General features: G+C 37.3%; 1 protein-coding gene and 1 long non-coding RNA gene across 2 annotated transcripts in view; one reads left to right on the plus strand and one right to left on the minus strand.

Moving 5' to 3' along the window:
• Nucleotides 1-3,015, minus strand: part of taf2 (TAF2 RNA polymerase II, TATA box binding protein (TBP)-associated factor) — a 26,949-nt gene extending 23,934 nt beyond the window's left edge. Inside the window, exons 1-4 of the mRNA XM_044359158.1 lie at nt 2,477-3,015; nt 2,179-2,233; nt 1,457-1,617; nt 588-706 (exon numbers count right to left, since the gene is read on the minus strand). Coding sequence (XP_044215093.1) covers nt 588-706; nt 1,457-1,617; nt 2,179-2,233; nt 2,477-2,526 — 385 coding nt within the window. The 5' untranslated portion in view covers nt 2,527-3,015. The remainder of the gene's footprint in view (nt 1-587; nt 707-1,456; nt 1,618-2,178; nt 2,234-2,476) is intronic.
• Nucleotides 2,539-9,698, plus strand: LOC122987337. The gene is made up of 3 exons (XR_006404481.1): nt 2,539-2,624; nt 9,163-9,304; nt 9,401-9,698. It is a non-coding gene; the product is annotated as an uncharacterized LOC122987337 (long non-coding RNA).
• Nucleotides 9,699-20,996: the final 11,298 nt, after the last annotated feature.

Here is a 20,996-nt window from a genome sequence, read left to right on the forward strand (position 1 = left end):
AGTTATGCAATTCTGTATTTAACAGTAACACTTACTTTAACGCCAAGTATTTAAACAGTTAATATATTGTTAATGGTTTACACACTATAATGTTGAGCTAGAGGGACATTGAGTGTTTATTTATGTACAATATTTATAAGGAATTGTAACTTCTCCTGTGTATATTTGTGACATATTTTTATTTTATATTATTGCAACTGTGTTCTACAATATTGTCAATGATTATCTGTTCATACCCTTGTCTCCATTTATGGGTGCCCACAGAAGGCTCTATAGTAACTGGCAAATATATGAATAAACACATGTATACACATGTATAACTGCTTACAACAAAATAAACAATTTAGTGATGATGGAACTTTAAAAAGGATAGTGGATGATGTGAGTTGTTGGTTGGCAAAATAACTGTTTTATATCCTGAATCTCTTCTACATTGACAAAATATAATTTTCACTGTATTTATGTAAAAATTAAATATTGGCAGATATACAGTAATGTGATTTTTTTTTTAACTTTATGATATTACTATCAGTTAACTGTCTTTAAAATCCAGTAATTGTCAGTGGCCTTCATGGTTTGCTTCTCACCATCTCCTTGTTTCCAGAGTTCAGAGGGAACTTTGATGACCAGTTCCCCGTGTCCTGCATCAGGGTCCACAGCACTCACTGCTGCTGTGTAGGCACTGGAGAAGTAGTTCAGGTTCCTCCTACATAGAAACACATAAAACATTATGATGATATAATCAAAGGTCTACCATACGATTCCACTTAAAGTTGACAGACAATGATAGTGAACTATCATCCCCTCCTAGTGAAATTTAGAAAGTTACAGCAAGTATGTAAAAATATGGATGGCTTTCTCCAATTACTGAATAATAACAACAACAATAGCAAGTTTCTTAGCACACCTCTCTGTCACAACCAAACTTACTCCAACCTTATGATAGGAAATTAAACAGGGGTACATCTTTTGACACATCTGTATACTGGCTGTAAGTTGTGATATAGTACATTTTCTGTAAATTGAACTAAGGAGCATTTTAATAGATAAAATAGCCAGATAGAAGTGTGCGTTTTTGGTTAGCCCAGTGAATCAAACCGCTGACAAATCAAACTGATGAAAAAAATCTGTTGGCTTATTCTATAATGTTTATGCAGAGTAAGCTCCTACGACTTACAAATTTAACTCAAAGTGTACATCGTCATATCACATAAACAGCAATGTTTGAAGATGTAATATTTAGACCACAAATCTGAATCACAAGAAGACTAGTAAATACATCTAGTTAAAGTAACTATTCAAGCATGGCAGCTATTATCTACCAAGTAAGACTTAGTTTGAAGTATATGGCATAAAATATGTGGAATGACTTTAACTCCAGTGCAACTGTTACACTAACATACTTTAAGTTCCACAAAAATGTGCATCCCAGACCAAGACAGACTGATATACTCACTGCTTGGACTCATGGTGGCAAACCTCAAGTGTAGGGTCATTGTAAATGAATGGGGCTTCAAGTTCATTGACTCGAACCCTGTAGATGCGACACTGTTTACTGTTCAGCTTGATCCTGTTCAGGTTGACCACTGTTGGGAAAATGGTCAGCTCGACATAGCCCTATGGGATGCAAATGAGAGGGAGAAGTTAGCAAAAACTGACTAGATTTGTCATCAGTTGCTCAAATTGTCATTGTCCGGATTCAAATCTCAAGGTGAGTTGCATAAAAAAGGTTTGTTCACCCAAAATTGTTCCAAACAAAAGTGTCTGTGCTGTCTTTATCAAAGAGGAAAATTATTCCAAATTCCTTGACGCTTAAACTTCACATAATTCTGTATGCCTGTGACATAGTAGCAGTCTGACATATAAGCCTGCATTATGTCCAGAAAGTAAAAATTATCCAATACATGAGACAGTTTGATAAGTTTTTGATGCAGTTAATAATTATCCCGTTAAACGCGTGTATTGTGTACATAGGTGGACAAAAACAGTGAACACTACTGTTAAGCAGTTTTCTCTTGCTGTCAACTATAATACTACAAGGGGTGCACTGACTGGATAGGATAACTTGGTTTAATATTAGCCGCTCTTGTTGGTCGAACCACAGCAAAATGACTAAACAAAATAGACTAGACAGCTATTTTACGTATTTTCTTGTCATACTAATGTTGCAGTACTCACAATGACAGATTTCCTCTGGAAGTTGATGTTGTTGATGCACACCACCTGGTGGGTCGTAAAAGCAATGACAGAATACCAATGTCAGTATAATTCTTAAGTATGAACCTGTCTAACCTCTCCCATTCAATAAGCGGAGCTTTTTTTCAAAGTGTTTTTGTACTTGTAGTAATGCTAACATTATCGTCTGTAGGAAAGTTTTCGCTAACGTTACTAATTATTCGCTAACTTCTACTAACGTTATCGAAGATTACGGCAAATTATTTCCTTCGTTTCACACAATTATACAAAAAATACTTATAATTTAAAGGGGCGAGGGCTCTCAAATCCTTTATCCTTCTTCTTGTTCATCTTCGCTTCTTGTTGTTCTTGGCTGAAGTTTCAACATCCGTGACTCTGCTCCGTGATGCTCACTTCTCAGCAGTCGTGTTGTGCTAGCTTAACATTAGGTAAGCTACTACACCAAACAGACCGCAAAATATTTTAAAAAGAGCCTGTAATATAAAGCAACACAATCATAAGACACGGTATAATGTTAGGACCAGCACTGTCCTCGCCTCTCTGCAAAAGTCAGTGCTCTGTCTGCGGTGTGCACTGTTTTCATTGCAACCACAGTGGACTTATCCATGAATGTAAGTCAGCCATGCCTGACAGCCGGTGTATTGTAGAAGAGTATAGATCCATATGATAATTACTGTGGTCGTCATGCATCAAAACATCCAAATACACCCTCTCTCTCTCCATCGGACTGCTCAGACCATTGTGACTGCGGCTTGGTTGTGTTCAGCCATCTTGTTCGCAACCTTTGACCTCCCGCGCAAACGTGATAATAAATTCATTGATTATAAATCAAAAAGAAATCGATAAATCTTAAAACGCATGTGTTTTCAAGCACTGTATAAATGTTTCTGATACAAAAGAAATGTAAATGATTCAAAGTTACTATTTAAAAAAAAAATACACGCCGTTGCAAGGCGGATGGGCGGAGTCAAGAAGAGCTGGCTGCAGACAAGATGGCGGAGGTCAACAGGAAGTCCCATGATATCAACGGCCAGGAGGGAGTGCTCATGAGTGCTGCACCACCAGTTGGAGGGGGAGTATCATTTTCACCAATAATAATAATAATAATAATAATAATAATAATAATAATAATAATAATAATAATAATAATAATAACAATAATAAAGTTATTGGAGGCGAAGAACCGTTGATTATCGCTTACTTAGTTGTGGCTCTGAGCCTGAGGTCAGGAACTTCCAAAGAGTCACAATATAAATCAATCACAAAGAAATGAAATATATGAAGAATAAACATGTGCATAAATAATTAAATTATCTAACAGTGGAGATTGAATGCAATGTACAATCTGAAGTCCAGTTTGATGAAATATATGAAAGTGACAAGTGCAGGGATGAAATGAGGGATGTGAAATGTAAAGTCTGTTTTGATAACCCCGTCTTCATCCTATTTATATGGCCATGGTATAAGATTTGATGCACGCACACACACACACACACACACACACACACAAATGTTTAAGTGCTTTATTGGATGACGTGACTCAATATTAATTGAGGAAGACTTGATGTTTTAAGAAAGATGATTTCATATTAAATGTCCTTAGCCACATATTCTTGGAAATTCTCGGAAAATTAAATGAGCAACTTCACATTTTACAATCACAGGCCGTAAAATAAAAACACCATAAATTTTATTTATTTGTTTATAGTGCAATACAAGTGATCAACATACAGACACACCTTTTCTTAAAGGACTAGTTTGCGAGAGTTAGGGGGATTTATAGGCAGAAATGGAATATAATATTCATAAGTATGTTTTAATTAGTGTATAATCACCTGAAAATAAGAATTGTTGTGTTTTCATTACCTTAGAATGAGCCCATTATATCTACATAGGCAGCAGGTCCTCTTCCATAGAGCCTGCCATGTTGCACCACCATGTTTCTACAGGAGCCCAGAATGGACAAACCAAACACTGGCTCTATAGAGGGTCTTTCATGTTTTTCGCAAGTTTCGTGGCCACCATAGTTTCTCTTTCACGCTTGGAAGGAAAGGGTTGAGGGGAGGGTATTCAGTTGGTTGCAATATGCAACCTCATTGCTAGATGCCACTAAATCCTACACACTGCACCTTTAACAGAGGTAGTGGCGTTTGGATTCAGTTGTGGCGGACTGGCAGCAATTTGAAATGGAATGAATCCCACAGATGGTAGACAACCCAAAAGAGTAGTCGAATGGGCCAAGTTACCCACAACACAATGCACTTCTCTAGCCTTCCGCTATTAAAAACTGACAAAAAAACTTTATTTCCCAGAATTGAAAAAGAATTAAGTAGAATTAATGGCCATAATATTAACGTATCATAGCGCTTAGTTATCAAGGACACTTTTGTGTTATTTTGTAGAGAAATGTTGGACATCATTAAAAGGAAACCTTAATATGGTGAGGACTTCTGGGCATTGACTGTACTGATAAAATTAAAATAAAGAAATGAAAAGAAGGATAAAATCTTGTGATTTAACATTGAGTAATGTAGTGGTTATAGTTATAATAAAAAAAGAATAACAAATGAGAAAAACAATTCAGCTTCTGTGCTCCTGACTCCCAACTGACAAAAAAAAAAAACGTGGTGTAGGCACAAAACATACATCTAATTAAAAAACATTAGTTTGAAAGTCGTGCTCTTAGTGTCAGGAAAAAAACGAGTCTATAGATTAAATTTTGTTGCTGTTTCATGAAGTGCAGTGAGACTGGGTTGGACATGCACAAATTCCTTCTCTTTGATTCCAAATTTTTACAATACATCTTTCAAGGGAAAGCTGAAATAAAATATACAGTATGTCCAAGATGAGAAACTATTTAAAAAAATCAAGTCAATCAAATCATCATTTTATATTTCATATTTATTATTTGTGTTTAATATTACCATGACTTGAGGTACTGTGTTAACCATGTTCTAATGGATCTTTAAATATCTACAACTCTGTGAGTAACAGACTATGATTATTAATCCAGTGCAGTCCTGTGTAATATGAAATATAATAAGAGACAATGAATGTATATTGACAATAATTATGCAAGTAAGAGTATTCATGGGGGAGGGTCTTTATGACACCTGGTGTCAAAAGAGGAGAACATAATGTTGGATTTTATGAGACTGGAGGATACTGCAGCTACCCCGTAGGGGTGCAGCAACAAAAAAGGAGGACACTTAAGTGCTATCACTGTACTTTATACTTGTACTCTACTACATTTTAGACGATTATATTATATGGTTTAGGTTAACATTTAATATGTTTTATCATAAAATATATGATAAATTTATGAACCATAATGCATCGCTAATGGTTAAATCAGTGGCTCTGAAGCTTTGTGGTGTGACCTCTTGTAAAAATCGGTGTGTCTCCTTGTCATGTTTCAGATGTCTACAAATGGTCAACATTTGCACCAAAGAGATGTTCCCCCACTGAGCTTTTCACATGATTTCATATAAATAATTGTTCAAATGTGGTAATATTTAACAAAAACAGCTAACATTATGGAGAAGTTTAAAATATAGATAGAGGTTTGTGCAGCAGAAACTTGGTTTTGTCTTCTGTTTTTCGATTGATTTATGTTGTGACTCTTTGCAGGGTTCTGACCTCAGGTTCAGAGCCACAACTAAACTATTATATAAAGTAGTTCAAATTAGCTCCACCTGGACCAGCCTCACATTGATGCATCAGAAACAATCTAATAATGTCAGATATAATCATTTATCAGTGACAGGGGACTTTTGTGGCCCTAATTCTTTTAGAGGCTCCCTGGACACCACCGGGCCCCAAGCAGCTACTTAGTTTGCTTGATGTGTAAGAGAGAAACAACACAGTTTAAAAATCTGAGAAATTAAAACACAGTCTGTCACAGTGAATTTTAATGAAAGTAAGGGTACAAGTAGGGTTAGGGGCTGGGGTAAGGGTAGAGGGTAGAGGAAGGGTTTAGGGTAAAGGTAGGGATAAGGATAGAAGTGGGGCTAGGGAGGGTAGAGGGGTGGGGAGGGATGAGGAGGGGGTTGAAGGAATAGGGGGCTGTCGCTGCTGCTGTCATTTCTTGTAACTCCAGCTCCATCATGAGCTCCTGTAAAAGAGAAAGATAACATATTTTGATTTCACTTCCAAAGCTCTCAAGTCATCTGAAAAAAGCTGTTTGAATGAAAAAGATGAACTGAGGCAGTGTACCTGAAGCTGGAGGTTTTCCTCTATCAGACGTCGGATCTCCTCTTCCCTCTCTGCCTCCTCATGGATCCACATTTTCTCTTTGGCCAGCAGCGTCTCCTCCAGCTCTCTCTTTTCCTTCTCCCACTGCTGTACCCTCCTCTCCCAACTCCCACTGAGTCTAGAGAGCTTCTTTCTGGACCTTTCCACCGTCCCAGAGAGCTCCTTCTTAAAGCTCTTTCTCTGCTTTCTTCATTTCTGTTCTCACTCTGAGAACTCTTTTTGGCAGCTCTCTTCTTTTTCAGAGAGTTTCTTCTGGTAGCTCTTGTCTCTCTCTGCCAGCTTCTTCCTGCAGGTGTCCTCTTTATCTGAGAGCTAATTCTAATTCTAATTGAAGCTCTCTTCCATAGCTCTCCTCTCTCTCAGACAGCTGCTTTCGCTTTGCCTCGAGCGCGTCACATGTAAGTTTGCTTTAATTCAGAGCTGACTGTGTCTCGTTCAGCAGGGCCAGGGTGTTAATGTGAGCGTTGGTACCAGCTTGTCTTTTTTCTGTGGCCCTGCTGATTTCTTTGTCCTTTTCAATGAGGAGCACCTCAAGCTTGCTGGCTGTTTACTGCCAGCTGGATTCATCTGCAGAGGCTCCCATCCTCCTTGTGTCCTCTTTCTGAGCATGGAGGCTCTGTTGAAGAGAGCTCATCTCTCTTTTTCGTCCCCTCTTCTGCCTTCTGAGCAGAGAGTTGGTGGTTGAGAGAGCTGATCCCTTCTTCTAATTTTCCAATCATCTCCTTTGCCAATGTCCTGTTGGCTTTCTCAGTGATGGACAGCTTCCTCCGCAACATCCTCTTTTCATCCAGGAGCTGCTGTTGGTCACAACTGCTTCTTCTTCTTCTACCTCTTCTTCTTCTTCTTCTTCTATTTCTTCTTCTTCTTCACCTCCTCCTCCCCCTCTTCATCTTCTTCCTCTACCTCCTCCTCTTCCCCCTCTTCCTCTTCTTCTTCTACCTCCTCCTCTTCCTCTTCTATTTCTTCTTCTTCTTCTATTTCTTCTTCTTCTGTTTCTTCCTCTGTTTCTTCTTCTTCTTCTTCTTCTTCTATTTCTTCTTCTGTTTCTTCTTCTATTTCTTCTTCCATTTGTTCTTCTTCTATTCCTTCAGTTTCTTCTTCTGCTTCTGTTTCTTCTTCTATTTCTTTTTCTTCTATTCCTTCTTCTGTTTCTTCTGCTTGTTTCTTCTTCTTCTGTTTCTTCTGTTTCTTCTTCTTCTGTTTCTTCTTCTTCTATTTCTTCTTCTCCTATTCCTTCTTCTGTTTCTTCTGCTTGTTTCTTCTTCTATTTCTTCTTCTTCTGTTTCTTCTTATGTTTCTTCTTTTTCTGTCTTCTTCTGTTTCTTCTTCTATTTCTTCTTTTTCTTCCTCTGTTTCTTCTTCTATTTCTGTCTGCTTCTGTTTATTCTTTTATTTCTTCTTCTTTTTCTTCTTCTATTTCTTCTCCTTCCTCTGTTTCCTCCTCTATTTTGTCTTCCATTTCTTCTTCTATTTCTTTTTCTTCTGCTTCTGTTTCTTCTTCTATTTCTTCTTCTATTTCTTCTTCTTCTGTTTCTTCTTCGATTTCTTCTTCTGTTTCTTCTTCTATTTCTTCTATTTCTTCTTCGATTTCTTCTTCTGTTTCGTCTTCTTCTGTTTCTTCTGCTTCTGTTTCTTCTATTTCTTCTTCTTCTGTTTCTTCTTGTTCTATGTCTTCTTCTGTTTCTTCTTCTATTTCTTCTTCTTCTTCTATTTCTTCTCCTTCTTCTGTTTCTTCTTCTATTTCATCTTTCATGTCCTCTATTTCTTCTTCTATTTCTTCTTCTTCTATTCCTTCTTCTGTTTCTTCTGCTTCTGTTTCTTCTTCTATTTCTTCTCCTTCTTCTGTTTCTTCTTCTATTTCATCTTCCATTTCTTCTTCTACTTCTTCTTCTTCTCCTTCTGTTTCTTCTTCTTCTATTTCTTCTTCTTCTATTTCTTCTTCTTCTTCTCCCTCTGTTTCTTCTTCTTCTGTTTCTTCTTCTATTTCGTCTTCCATTTCTTCTTCTATTTCTTCTTCTACTTCTATTTCTTCTTCTCCTCCTTCTGTTTCTTCTTCTTCTATTTCTATTTTTTCTTGAAGAAGAAGAAACAAGAAGAAGAAGATACCTCCTCTTCTTCTACGTCATACTCTTCTTCTTCTTCTTCTTCTTCTACCTCCTCCTCTTTATCTTCTTCTTCTTCTTCTTATTCTACCTATATGAATAAAAACTGAATTGCCATCTTAGCCTGTAGTTAAGTTTACAAGAATTTGCCGAATTTTAATATACGTGGCAAACTAAGTTAAACACCTACACTAAATGCAGACAGCTTTTGTTTTAGCTTGTTTGTAACAATTCGCTATTAGCTGAGCTAGCATGCTGGTGGATGAGAGACTACGGTCTTTAATAATTTAGCCTCGGGGCCTTTTAATACTGGGCTTTGGTATCCATCCCTACAGAGAAATAAGTGCACATTAAATGATGCTGCCATACCTTTGATTATTTTGGAGAAAATAGACATATAAATCAATGCATATGTCATGCGGCAGAAGTTTTGGGGGTTTTTTCCCTTATATTTATATTTTTATGGTTTGCTGTGATTATATATTTCATGATTTTATTTGCTATGTTTTAAATGACTGTTATTGGTGTGCTTGGTCGTATTTCCATGCTTTTAGTTTGAAATCTGCTGTTGCTAATGTTTTAATGCATGTTTAACTTCCTGGGCATGCAGGGGATTAAGACAGAGAGGAGAAATGAGCAGAAATGACAGAAGACGACACAGGGACTGCAGGCTCGCCGGCACGACAGAGGAAACCACACAGAGTACTACGGCACAACAGATGATGGGCAGAGTGAGAGCTCTGCCATGTTGTGTGAGTAAAAAAGAAAAAGTACTCTTGGGCACAAGTGGGCAGGCTGGTTGTGTTGGGACTAGTTAATTCCAATTGTCTCTTGTCACCCATGAGCAGCAGAGGTTGGCGGCCCACCAGAGGACAGCAGCCCTGGGGGGGATGAGCCAGCAGACTACTGACAACCAAGCCCCACTTACGGATCAGGCCAGCATTACCTGCAGTCATTTTTAAGTAGTCCAACGGTCCAAATCTCCCCTCTGGTCTCTTGAAAGACGTGTAAAGACTCTTCCCCTATCTCTAAAAGAAAACAGACCTTTAAGCTGTTGATTTAAGGGTTATAGTTTAGTATTTTAAATTTCAACATTTTAAAGTTTTAGTGGTATATTTTTAGTTAACATTTTATAGTTCAACAGTTTTTGACAGTTTTTGTATTTATTGCTTTTTGTAATAAATTATTGGTGATTTAATGTCTGGTGTTGGTTCCTTGGTTGTCTCAGTATTGCTCTCTACCCGATTCAAAAAGAATCCTTTAAGTCTTACTCCCTTTCCCCATTACACATACAACCGTGGGAAGCTGGAACAAACATTGATGTCTTGGAACAACAAGCGTCTCTTTCCCTTGGCGATTTATTGTATACAAAGTGGAAATGCGGTGGCAGAGTAAAATCTTTTTTGTGATAGCCGTAAAAAAAACAGACTATGACGGGAAAAAATAATTTACTTTTGATGGAAGTCCATCTGTAGACGGAGCTCTTGCACCCATAGGGGAGACAAGGGACAGTTGTAACACTTTTTGTCATTTTCCTAATAAATATTTAAATATTTAAGTGGTTTTATGACATATGTACAGGTTGCAAAATTGATTTAAATACAGTCACTCCACTGTTACAAGTGTCCCAGTGTACAGGGACAGTTGTAACACATGCTGGGGATGGTTGTAACATGTCAAAAATATACATAATCAATCTAATACTCAAAATGAAAAAGATTATTTAACATTCATGTTATTGTTGTTCAAGGTGTTACAACCATCCCATGTTACAACTGTCCCTGGTCTCCCCTACTCATGTGTGATGCTGTGTCAATAACACAAGCAGGGGTAGGGGTTGGATGCTATTGGGGAGAGTAAACCAAACATTTTTTTAAAATTTTTAAATGTGGGGGTGATCAGAAGCTTGAGTTCACTGGAGCATGAATAATGGAGTGATACCTCAATCTGAAGTTAGCCAGTCAAATAGGATGGAACATATTCCTGTAGTGTTTTTATATTGCAGGAGGGGGACTTTATTGTCAACCCTCTGTTTAACTGGGTAACGATGTGCTCAGACATTCTAGATCAAACTAGCACAGGAACTACCTTTTCGATGTTATGTTGGGCTGCAGTGCTGCTGCTTGTGTCTTCCTCTCCACTTGAAATCAACAGAAGTCAAATGTGGCATTACTGCAAGGATTTAGTTTCCTCTAAAAAATGAAAAGTTGACACTTTACAGATGGTGCTGGATTCTTAAGACAAACTGAGCATACATTTAAGAATAGAAAGACCATGACATGACAAAGCTCATCACAGTTACTGCCACCTGTTTGTGTTTGTGCTGTCTGTATTTTGTTAAAATACCCTCCATTTATTCACACAAACATTCATTCATTTCACCCTCATCACATAACCATGCTACAAATCACCTGTGTCTCTAAATGTACAGCACTTGATTTTTACCTTAAAAGCAATATGAATGTACATTGAGTGACTGTATTTCATTTCTTACAGAGGTGCATAAAGAGCTACAACCTTTACATATAAAATATATGTTGTAAAATTAAATTCATCCAATGTATAACAATTTCACCAACTCTATATTAAAACCTTATATGTGCATAAAACTATTAGCAGGGCCACAGGATTGTTTGGACAAATCAAAACAATGAAGTTATTTGCTTAAGTATGGCCAAGAATTGTGTGTGTTACACTGTATGTTAATTTTGCACACTGTTACCAAGAGCAAGGATATGGATACAGTCACACAGTCACAGGTTTTTATTTATCTTTTTTTTTTTTTAAATCAAAATTGCACACATTCACTGGATGACAGTAAAGCATGGGTATATGTTCTCGAACATAAAGCGGCAGTGCATATCCAACAACGTAATAACATTTCTTCTAATGGATGGCATGGCCAAGGTTTTATCACTCACAACAGATGTGTATTTCTCATACATTTTGGTAAAATAATATGAATCCTACCTCAGGCAGAATCACTTCTTCCAGGTACATCTGCTACTTGGTTTCTGTTCCTCACACAGACAGGATGTTATTCAGCCTGCTCGCCATCTGTGCGATCTAAAACATTTTACAAATGTTTGCAATTACACACATCTCTAAGATACAGACCTTCTTAAGAGGCTTTGGTGACATTGTGGTGATGGTGGTTTTTGCCACACATCATTTCACATTACAATTCACAGTTTACTGTTGACATGGTGCATGGACATAATCATAAACTGAGAGTGTAACAATATCTTTGATTTTGGATGCAGAAAAACATATCTTGTTGTTTGTTATGAGGTAACATGGCGATGTTTTTTGGTGTACCTTCATTTCATCCAACAATGTGTTGTTTGTGGCACATATCTTCTGGAGCCCTGGATCAAACCCCTTTAGACTCTCTTGGACAGAATCTTGCCAACATCTCTTAGATTTTGCTCCAGATCCTGAGAATAGCATAATAATTCTGATGTCTGAAGTTTTCCTTTGCCATGCAATGTGAACATGTACAAGTCTTGATACTCCCAGTTGAATGGGAGAAATGCAAATATGAACAACAGCTGCTCTTTACAGTACGGTACTACCAAATCTTTAAAATTAGAATTGAAAACCATCCTTTTACCATTACTCAAAATTCAGGATTTTGGGTGCATCATCACTACATCTGAGAAGTTTGACAACCCACATATAGATGAAAGAGTGCATTTTAAAACCTTTACTAACGGGATAATTCTTCCATATTAAATTAATATTTCACATTAAAAAAAAATCAATGTTTCTCCAACAATGTTCAGTGAGCACTGGACTTCCAGGAGGAAGCCGAGCTGCTGCTAACATTTGCTCAGCTTGTTTCTCGGATAACTTAAGATCCAGACGCCCGACCAAGATCTAAAAAGTGTATGATAAAAATGTGGCTTAAAACTGAATAAAAGTCAATTTATAATTTGTATGTTTCAACGCCAATGCATTACCTTGTATGCGTATACTCTTTGATAGACGCCATCGTGGCAAACAGCCACAATGCTGATGTATTATCTTGTAGGTGTATAGTCTTTGATAGACACAATTGTGGTGGACAAACACAGCGCCAACACATGAATCTTGTGACTATACTCTTTGGTAGAGGGGGTATGATGCCATTGACAGGCGACCACATGAAACGGTCTGTTACCTTGATTAAAATTTCAGATTTCTTTGTTTTTTTGGGATCATTTGGGATAATGTAAGTACACAACTCAGCAGAATATATAACATAGGTCTAGTTGTTTTTAGACATTTTAATGCAGAATAGTTACATATTATAGCTTTAACAGCTACCACATATTAAAAAGACTTTTGGAGAAATACTCTAAATCTACACTTATATGAAGGTTTTTCGGGAAGAAAATGAATCTCACCTTGTCAGTGTCATCAATGATGTACTTCTGGGCTGAAAATGCATTGACCTTTTCCATGGCTGACACTGACACTGTATATGTTCCAGTGGGTGTGGGGCTCAACTAAAAAATAGTGTATTATCACGTCATTAAAATTACCTATTTAAAATCACTTTTCTACTCACAGCATGTGCTTCTACAGTTATTGTTACATACAGCACAACATTAGTGGAGCAACATTTTTCAACTAACATATTGCACATGTATACATTGAAGGTTGCAGCATGTGCAATTGGAGACTATTATTATTGTTATTATTAACAGCCATTTGTCATCATGCAATGTCCTCTGTCCCTACAAGGTCAATGCCATTGACACCCCATAGAGTCAAAGCTGATCATTGTATGTTCAAAACAGCACCAACTGTCTTTTGTTGGTGAAGACTGAGGAAAAAAACAAACATCTTTTGACAAAGCCACCATGTCCATATAAAATGGGTAGATGCTTTCTGTTCCTTTGTTGGCTGCTGCTGTGTACAGATCCTGGCACCACTCACTCCATTCAGTGGAGCGAAGTCCCATGTCCAACATTTCCTGTAGGAAACAATGAGCTGCAATACGTGCAGGGAATAGGTGTATCTTTCTGTGAAACCTTTACATGTGGGATATCACTGGTCTTCTCCATCAACAATGCCAGTTCATATGATATTGTTGGGCCAATCATTAGTTTTTAAGTGTACACTAAGGAAATACAGTGCATTCATGACAAAATAATTATGTATAAACATATAAAAACTTTACCTCTTTTCTTGTATGATGCAACCCCTGACAGAAGAATTCGTAATCATTTTATTCCAATAAAATAAATCATTACAGTTACTTGAGTACTTCAGTGTTGGATACATAAGTCTCTGAAGCTACACATTTACATAACAGTGTCTAAAAGACCCAAATTAGAATCTTTTTTTTTCTTCATAATAAAGGTGTGTTATTTTCATCTGTATGTTTAACTCACTGCCAGGGGAGTAGCAGGAAATGAACCCAAATGCAGGACAAAACAGCCAAAAAGAATTGAACAATGTCTCTTTAATAAAGATCCAGACACAACAAGACGGAACAAAACAAAACCAGACGGAAGAGAGGAGAGCAAAACTGAACAACACAGAACAAAACAAAGGATCCAACAAGACTGAGCTGAAAACCAGGACCTAAATACAAACTGAACTAATGAAACAACAAGGAACAGGTGGCAAGACACAAGGGCAGGCTGGGAGCTGATTGGCTGGGAAAGACAGGGCAGCGCTAATAAGGATAATGCAGGACAGGTGTGGAGGGAGAGTGTAGAGGGAAAAGCAGAACAGAGACACGGGAGGAAAACCCAGAGCAGCAGAAAACCAAGAAACCAGAAAACACAATCCTCATAATAATAAACCGACTTACATAAACCAGTCCAAGAACACGTGAATACAACTTAAACACACAGGCACATCACAACATGTGAACTCTTATTTACAATCTCATGATGATGCAGCTCCTCAAACATCACACATAGTAGCTGCAAATGCAAATCACTCAAATCTACATAAAAAATGCATACAAACTCTTATTTCACAATGAGTTGAGGATTAATTACAGAGAGTCCAGCCACTGAACAAACACATGTCATTCTCTGGATAAAAACGTCTGCTAAATGCCCTGAAGATAAATACAGAAGACGTAAAATGAACTGTCTGGTGTATAAAATGATGTGTCTTTGACGTCAAACTCCTCAGTCACATTTCACAACTAGTGTGAGAGCAAACTTCAGTATCAACGTCAAGGGCCTACTGCCACTCAGTCCAGTTCAACAAATGGAAAAAGTTCAAGGGCATCTGGTGGACTGGTAGAGGTACATAGAGCCAGACTAGGACAGAACCATGACACTTACTGATATAAATTATGGATAAGAATACAGATAGTAGTTTTAGATTAAAAATATAATTCTTTGTTATTATTTTGATTATGTGTAATACATTTATAATATAATCAACATAAACAAATTAAAGTTTAAGTACAAAATACCTATAAACTGATTAAATTGAATCCATCCAATGAACATTAGTCTACAGAACACTGCATTAAACATATTATGAAAGATATTATACTCTAAATATATTGTGAATTATATATATGTGTATTTTTTTTTAATCTTTTACAAAGCTTTGTATTTTACACATGTATTTCAACAAAGTATTGTAAATGGTGGGATGATTTTTATATGGTCTTTAGTTGGTGCTAGAAGCTTCAAATGTATTTAAAGGTCATGTTCATTGTTGTTGTTTTTTTTTTGAGGATATCAAAATATACAAGTATTCCAATTTTTAAGTATCTTCTTCGATATATTTATGGCTAATCATAACCAGAAACCTAGTATACATTTACTGTAACAAAAGCTGAAAGTAAGTTTTGGAAAATACACCACATTTCTGTATTGTACTTTGTGTATTGTAATGTATTTCAGCTCCTAATGTAAGCACAGACATGCTGCCCAGCCTCTCAAGGAAGGATTTACGTGATCTCTTTCCCAGGCCAGAGCACTTCTTCAGAAGGAGACTGACTTACTGCTTTCAAAGAAGCATTTCCTGGCCATCATACAATACATTTATCTAAAAATGTAGTTTTTTTGGTATTTGCTGTTTGTTTGTTGTTACAGTGTGGTGTGCTTTGCCTTACAATTACCACTGAATAAATGTATGTTTTAGGCCCTGTTTACACCTGGCATTAACATGTGTCTCTACTTGCATCTTGAGTGACCACTTGTGATCGGATCCAACTTCCCCGCTCTATATGCAAATAAACAAGTACATCATTTCGGTTTGCAAAGACCAAATTCATTGTTATTTTAACCAATGGGAGGACCAAGGGTCTGTGTACCCTCCGTCCAAAGCTGTGTTCAACCTGTTTGATAACAGGATAAACAAATATACAATGCATTGTATGCCCCCTCACTAAAATCACACTCACAAATGCCTGTCCTATTGATTTGCTCTAGCACCCGGTCTGAACAAATATAATAATCATAGAGTTATATGCAGTGATCTCCCTGCACTTGTGTCTCCCCATTGAGAGAGAGACGCTGTGTGCATATACGTACAAGGCACAGAAGCATAACCTCACTGATTATTTAAATCTCCCGACAAGCCAACAGGATCGGTCAGGATCTAATGGATATAAATGTTCTGTGTTCTTCTACACATCTTAAAGGTCAGCTGTTACACACACACACACACACACACACACACAGTCCAGGCTCATAGAGTGAAACTGTTTGGAGTAAAGGAGTTGTCCTGATAAATCCTGAGCTAATTATATCGAGCAGTGCAGCAAAACTAAAAACTGTAGTAATCACCTTGACAGGACAGAGGAAACTAAACAGAATTAAACATTTAGCTTCTGAAATAATTTTTTTTAGACAGACAAGTGAGAAACAAGTTATTTTCTGGTTTTGGTTTAATTTCTATTCCAATTGTTGATGTTGAAGATGAAAACTGGTTAGGGGAACAGAAAGAATGGGAAGTGGAGTTCGGATCCTCCCGTGCCTAGTCTACCAGAAAATAGAGGACGTCAGCTGAGTACGCCTTCAATGTGGCCCAGGACACATACATGTTCACACTGTTAAAAAAATACGGCCACAGTGGCCCAGACCACCTCTGAATGTGGTCTGAGCGATAAGATCTCAATGTGTCCTCAATGCACCTTGGATGCGTTCATATAAAAAGGCTATGTCTGAGTGGGAAAAGCTCATTAATGACTAGGGTATCAGCCGATCCAAGAACGTATCCAATAACCTTAAATAAATAGGCAGGGTGTTTGCTGTTTAGTATAAATAGGTTTAAAGCACAGTTATGTTTATTATCTTGCCATAGGTCTTAATTTTCATTTTCACCTTGAACAGCAATTGCCTTTATGTTGTTTTTGCATCCTTTGTTCTACCCATACGCAATCTCTGGATATGGCTACTGAGACCTCACTAAAGAGGTGAAAAGAAATGAGATTTATTTCTTTCTTTAAGCAAGCCAATCTCATTTCTAGTAGTAGTACAAACACATTTATCTTAGTCAGGATTACTTATTTTAAGCACAATATGCTATTTTTCTCTGTAAATTCCAGGGTATATAGCCTTATTTCAAGACAACTGCAATAACATTAGATGCAGCTTAGCATTTTTATACATGCCACAGAGCATGATTGAATGTTAATTTCTTGTTTGTATCATGTAGTGCGTGGAAGCATCTGCATTCATTAGGTTTCTTAAGTTTTTCCTTTAATGTTTTCATCTGTCTGTATAACTGCTTTTACTGGATCATCTGGACATATTTCTTGGAAAAGATTCTTTACTTAAATCACAGAGTCATATCCAAGTTTACAAGTGAGGTGTCACTGCAGTAATGGCGACTTGGCTACTTCCACCTACAACCCGGATTGGTCTGTAAGTATGAATATTCAAACCAGTTGAGCATATGGAGCCCTGGAGGGGTCAAGGAAGAAAAGATAACTCATTTGTGCTCTCAGTTTAATAGTGCTTGCAATTTAGTAATTCATGCTTTCAGGTTAGTAATTTGTGCTCTTGATTTAATAATTCATGCTCTCAGTTTAGTTAATTGTGCTCTCAATTCAATAATTCGTGGTCTCAATTTCATAAGTTGTGCTCTCGATTTAATCATTTGTGCTTTCGATTAAATTGAATTCACCCCCATGCCATTCTCTCATCCTGTGTACACCCTCACTATGATTGGATTTAAGAAGGTTTTATTTTGATCTTGGACCAAAATATGTGGATATACAGTACTTGAGGTACAGTACTTGTAAGGACAATACTGTTTTATATCTGAAATCCTGTAAATGTAACCTATGGGAAAACTGACTTTTTCGCTGTAAAAACTTTCATGCTCCTACAATGTCATCCAGTTCATTAAAACTCTGCTTCAGGGTTGCCAGCTAACCTGAAGTAAATAAGGTCAAGTCAATTTACTTATAGAACACATTTAAAAACAACAAAAGTTACACAAAGTTCTTTGCAAGTTTTACCCGCTCTTCACTCAACACATATCAGCCCATAAAGAAGTAACTGACATTATGGGGGAAATGTCTTTGTCGCTTTCTTCAAACTTCTGATTGACTGAACGCCTATTGTGCCCTATACAAGAGGCAACATAGATAAATCGAGCACTAATTAAGTAATCCATGCGCACAAGTTTATACATGAAATTAGTTTTTATTAAAACAAATTAGTTTTTTTTTCTCCCATGGCCCCTCCTGGGCTTTGTAAATCCAAAACCATGGGCATGACCAAAACTACACAAAATATGTGGACAAGGGAGTCTACTCTTTACTTCAAATATAATATAATCTTACTGTAATCAAACAAGCAAGCATTCCTCCTGACCCTGCTAGTCAGTAGGTCATTTTAACAATGACCTACCTCAGTCAGTCATGTGAACTATTTTAGTTACGTCAAAAAAAGCCTGTTGCAAGGTAGAGCTTATCTCAGCTGAACTCGGTGACGTGATATGTTAAAACACTGGGTGGGAACAGGGGTGTGTGTGTGTATGTGTTTGTGGGGGGGAGGGGTGTAAATATTGACTACGACTTTGTAAATATTTGTATTGAATTATTGAATACGTCTATTGACATAGTAGTCTCCCATCAATGAAGGTTTGCCTGTATACACTGCAGTCCAGTGTCTGGTATATTTTGAGGAAACAGGATCTCATACATGCTAATGTTACAAATAATAACCAGAATGAGTGTCATGCTCACAACTTGTGCAGCAGTAAAACAGAAGTTCATCTCTCACCACATGTACAGTTAATTTTGTGTATTCTGTGTTAGTGCTATCACTATTACTAGCTGCTAGTTTCTCACTGGACATTTTAGCTGCTACATTTATGTCTGCTACATATATGTCAGCTAGCTAGAGCTGATATGTATCAAAGATGGTATGTGGTTAAAAAAAAAAATACACAAATTCACATCTAAACAGAAATTGACCAAAATAAAATTTATAACTGAGACAAATTTAAAGCAAAATAATTTACTATAGACTGTTCACCAGATCATTATCATGGCTTGTTTTTTTTGTTTGTTTTTTTTAGATTTTATGATTCTGTCATATTTAGGCACAGTAATTCTCACTCACAAAACCTTAGAGTGTAACATCACCTACTGTAGGCTATAATATTCTCTAATCTAATATCTCTGTTTTCTGATTTCCAGAAACAGGGCTTGAAGCTTCACTGTGTCAAATTCTACTTTTACTCCTTGGTAACATTTTTGTGAATGAAACCTGCCCACAAACCAAGCAACATGGGCCATCTTATATGGCAATTCAAGGGGCTATGATTATGCTGATGATCAAATCTCACAAACATTCATCTACTCATGAACAGCTGGCATTCATCAGGCTGAAATGAGCAATTTATGACTATTTTGTCCAGTTAAGAGTTTGGTGAATCCAATTTGAAATGCTTGTATGTGCGAACCTCATGGAAAAAAGTAAAATAGAGTCATGACAAGAATATGAAAATGTTCTTGCACGAGGCCTAATGCACGCATTAACCATCAAGCAAAACACCATCACAAGAAAAAAGGTATAACACAATGAAAAATCTCCCCCATTAATTAATCAAAGAAAACCCACCAGTTAAACTCATCAATAGTAATTATTTTCATCAGAAACCTTTCACTTTACAAAACAAATCTTGCTGGAAAAAGATGTCCTGCTCCCTGTGCAAATGTGATGTCCATGTTTTTTTCTAATAAGAGAATCATTTGGGTTTTTCTTCTGCATTTCATTGACCATGGCCTCTCGAACCGCTTCAAGCCCGGCAACATCCATTCCCTTTGGAAATTCTGGAAGGTAATTGATTTCCCCTTTTCTTGGCTTCTTTATGTTTTTGCGAGAAGGCTCACCATCAACATTGTTTTTTCCACGTTTACCACCGTTGACCGCTGTCCCAGCTGGCGCATTTTCGTTCTGTAATTCCCCATTTTGAATTTGAGGCTGTTTATCCATCCCTGACAGCCAGATGATGAGCCTTGTTCTTTAAGGCAGGGGTGTTCTGCTACCAAGGCTTTTGCAACAACTTCAAATTCCTCTTTTGTCGGGTAGGCTTTGTAGCCATGGATTGTCTCTGCCAGCTTCTCAAGAATATCATGCTTGATATCCTTTGTCACTTTCAGGTAAGTGCCATCACAAAGATACATCAGATTTCCTTGGCGTAATCTGTATTCCACATCTACAGGAAACTTTGGAATGTCAAATACCTCAGGCCACTGTTTTCGACCCTCCAGAGATGAGGTAGACAAGATGTCTGTGTCAGCTGCTCACATCACTGCTTATTTCACTTTGTGGCACTGGGTGAGATCAAGGACAGGAATAATTTGGATGGTAGGTTTCTCAGGGAGGTCAGAAATGTTTGTAAGGTTACAGAGTGCATTGTTGAATTCAGGGTCCTCGTACTGTAAAGCGAAGTTGTAATCAGGTTCCACGGATTTCTTGAACCAGTTAATTAAATCATCAACAGTATTTGGACCAGGAGCCATTGTCATTTTTCGTATGTCCCCCTCACAAAAATAACTCTCATCGTCAGTTTCTGTTGTGTAGCCATCTGAGGAAAAAAAGAAACATTGACAGTTTTAGCAAATAATAAATCGCTTGAGAGTTACCATAAACTTCTCTTGTACTTTGTATGCTGACAGTGGAAAGACATCATTTAAATCGGACAGCTTAACCACACACATAGAAGGGCCATCAGTGTAGCATAGCTGGTAGGACCGAAAATGCTCATGGTACCATGCTGTCATTTTTTTGCAGACAAACAAAATGTCTGGGTTAGCTGCAACAATATGTGAAATCTGACCAATTCAGGGAGACCTGAACAGGAACCAATACAGAGCATCATATCTAGGTTATATTTGATTCCGTCGATGTAGACAGATGATGCAACAAGCACTGACCCAACAGTGGTTATGTTTTCAGGGAGTACTCTCTGAACATCACTGGGAAAAGATGTGACCAAGACCATTGCAACCTTTGC

The sequence above is a fragment of the Thunnus albacares genome, chromosome 8 (assembly GCF_914725855.1).
Source record: "Thunnus albacares chromosome 8, fThuAlb1.1, whole genome shotgun sequence".
Lineage (NCBI taxonomy): Eukaryota > Metazoa > Chordata > Actinopteri > Scombriformes > Scombridae > Thunnus > Thunnus albacares.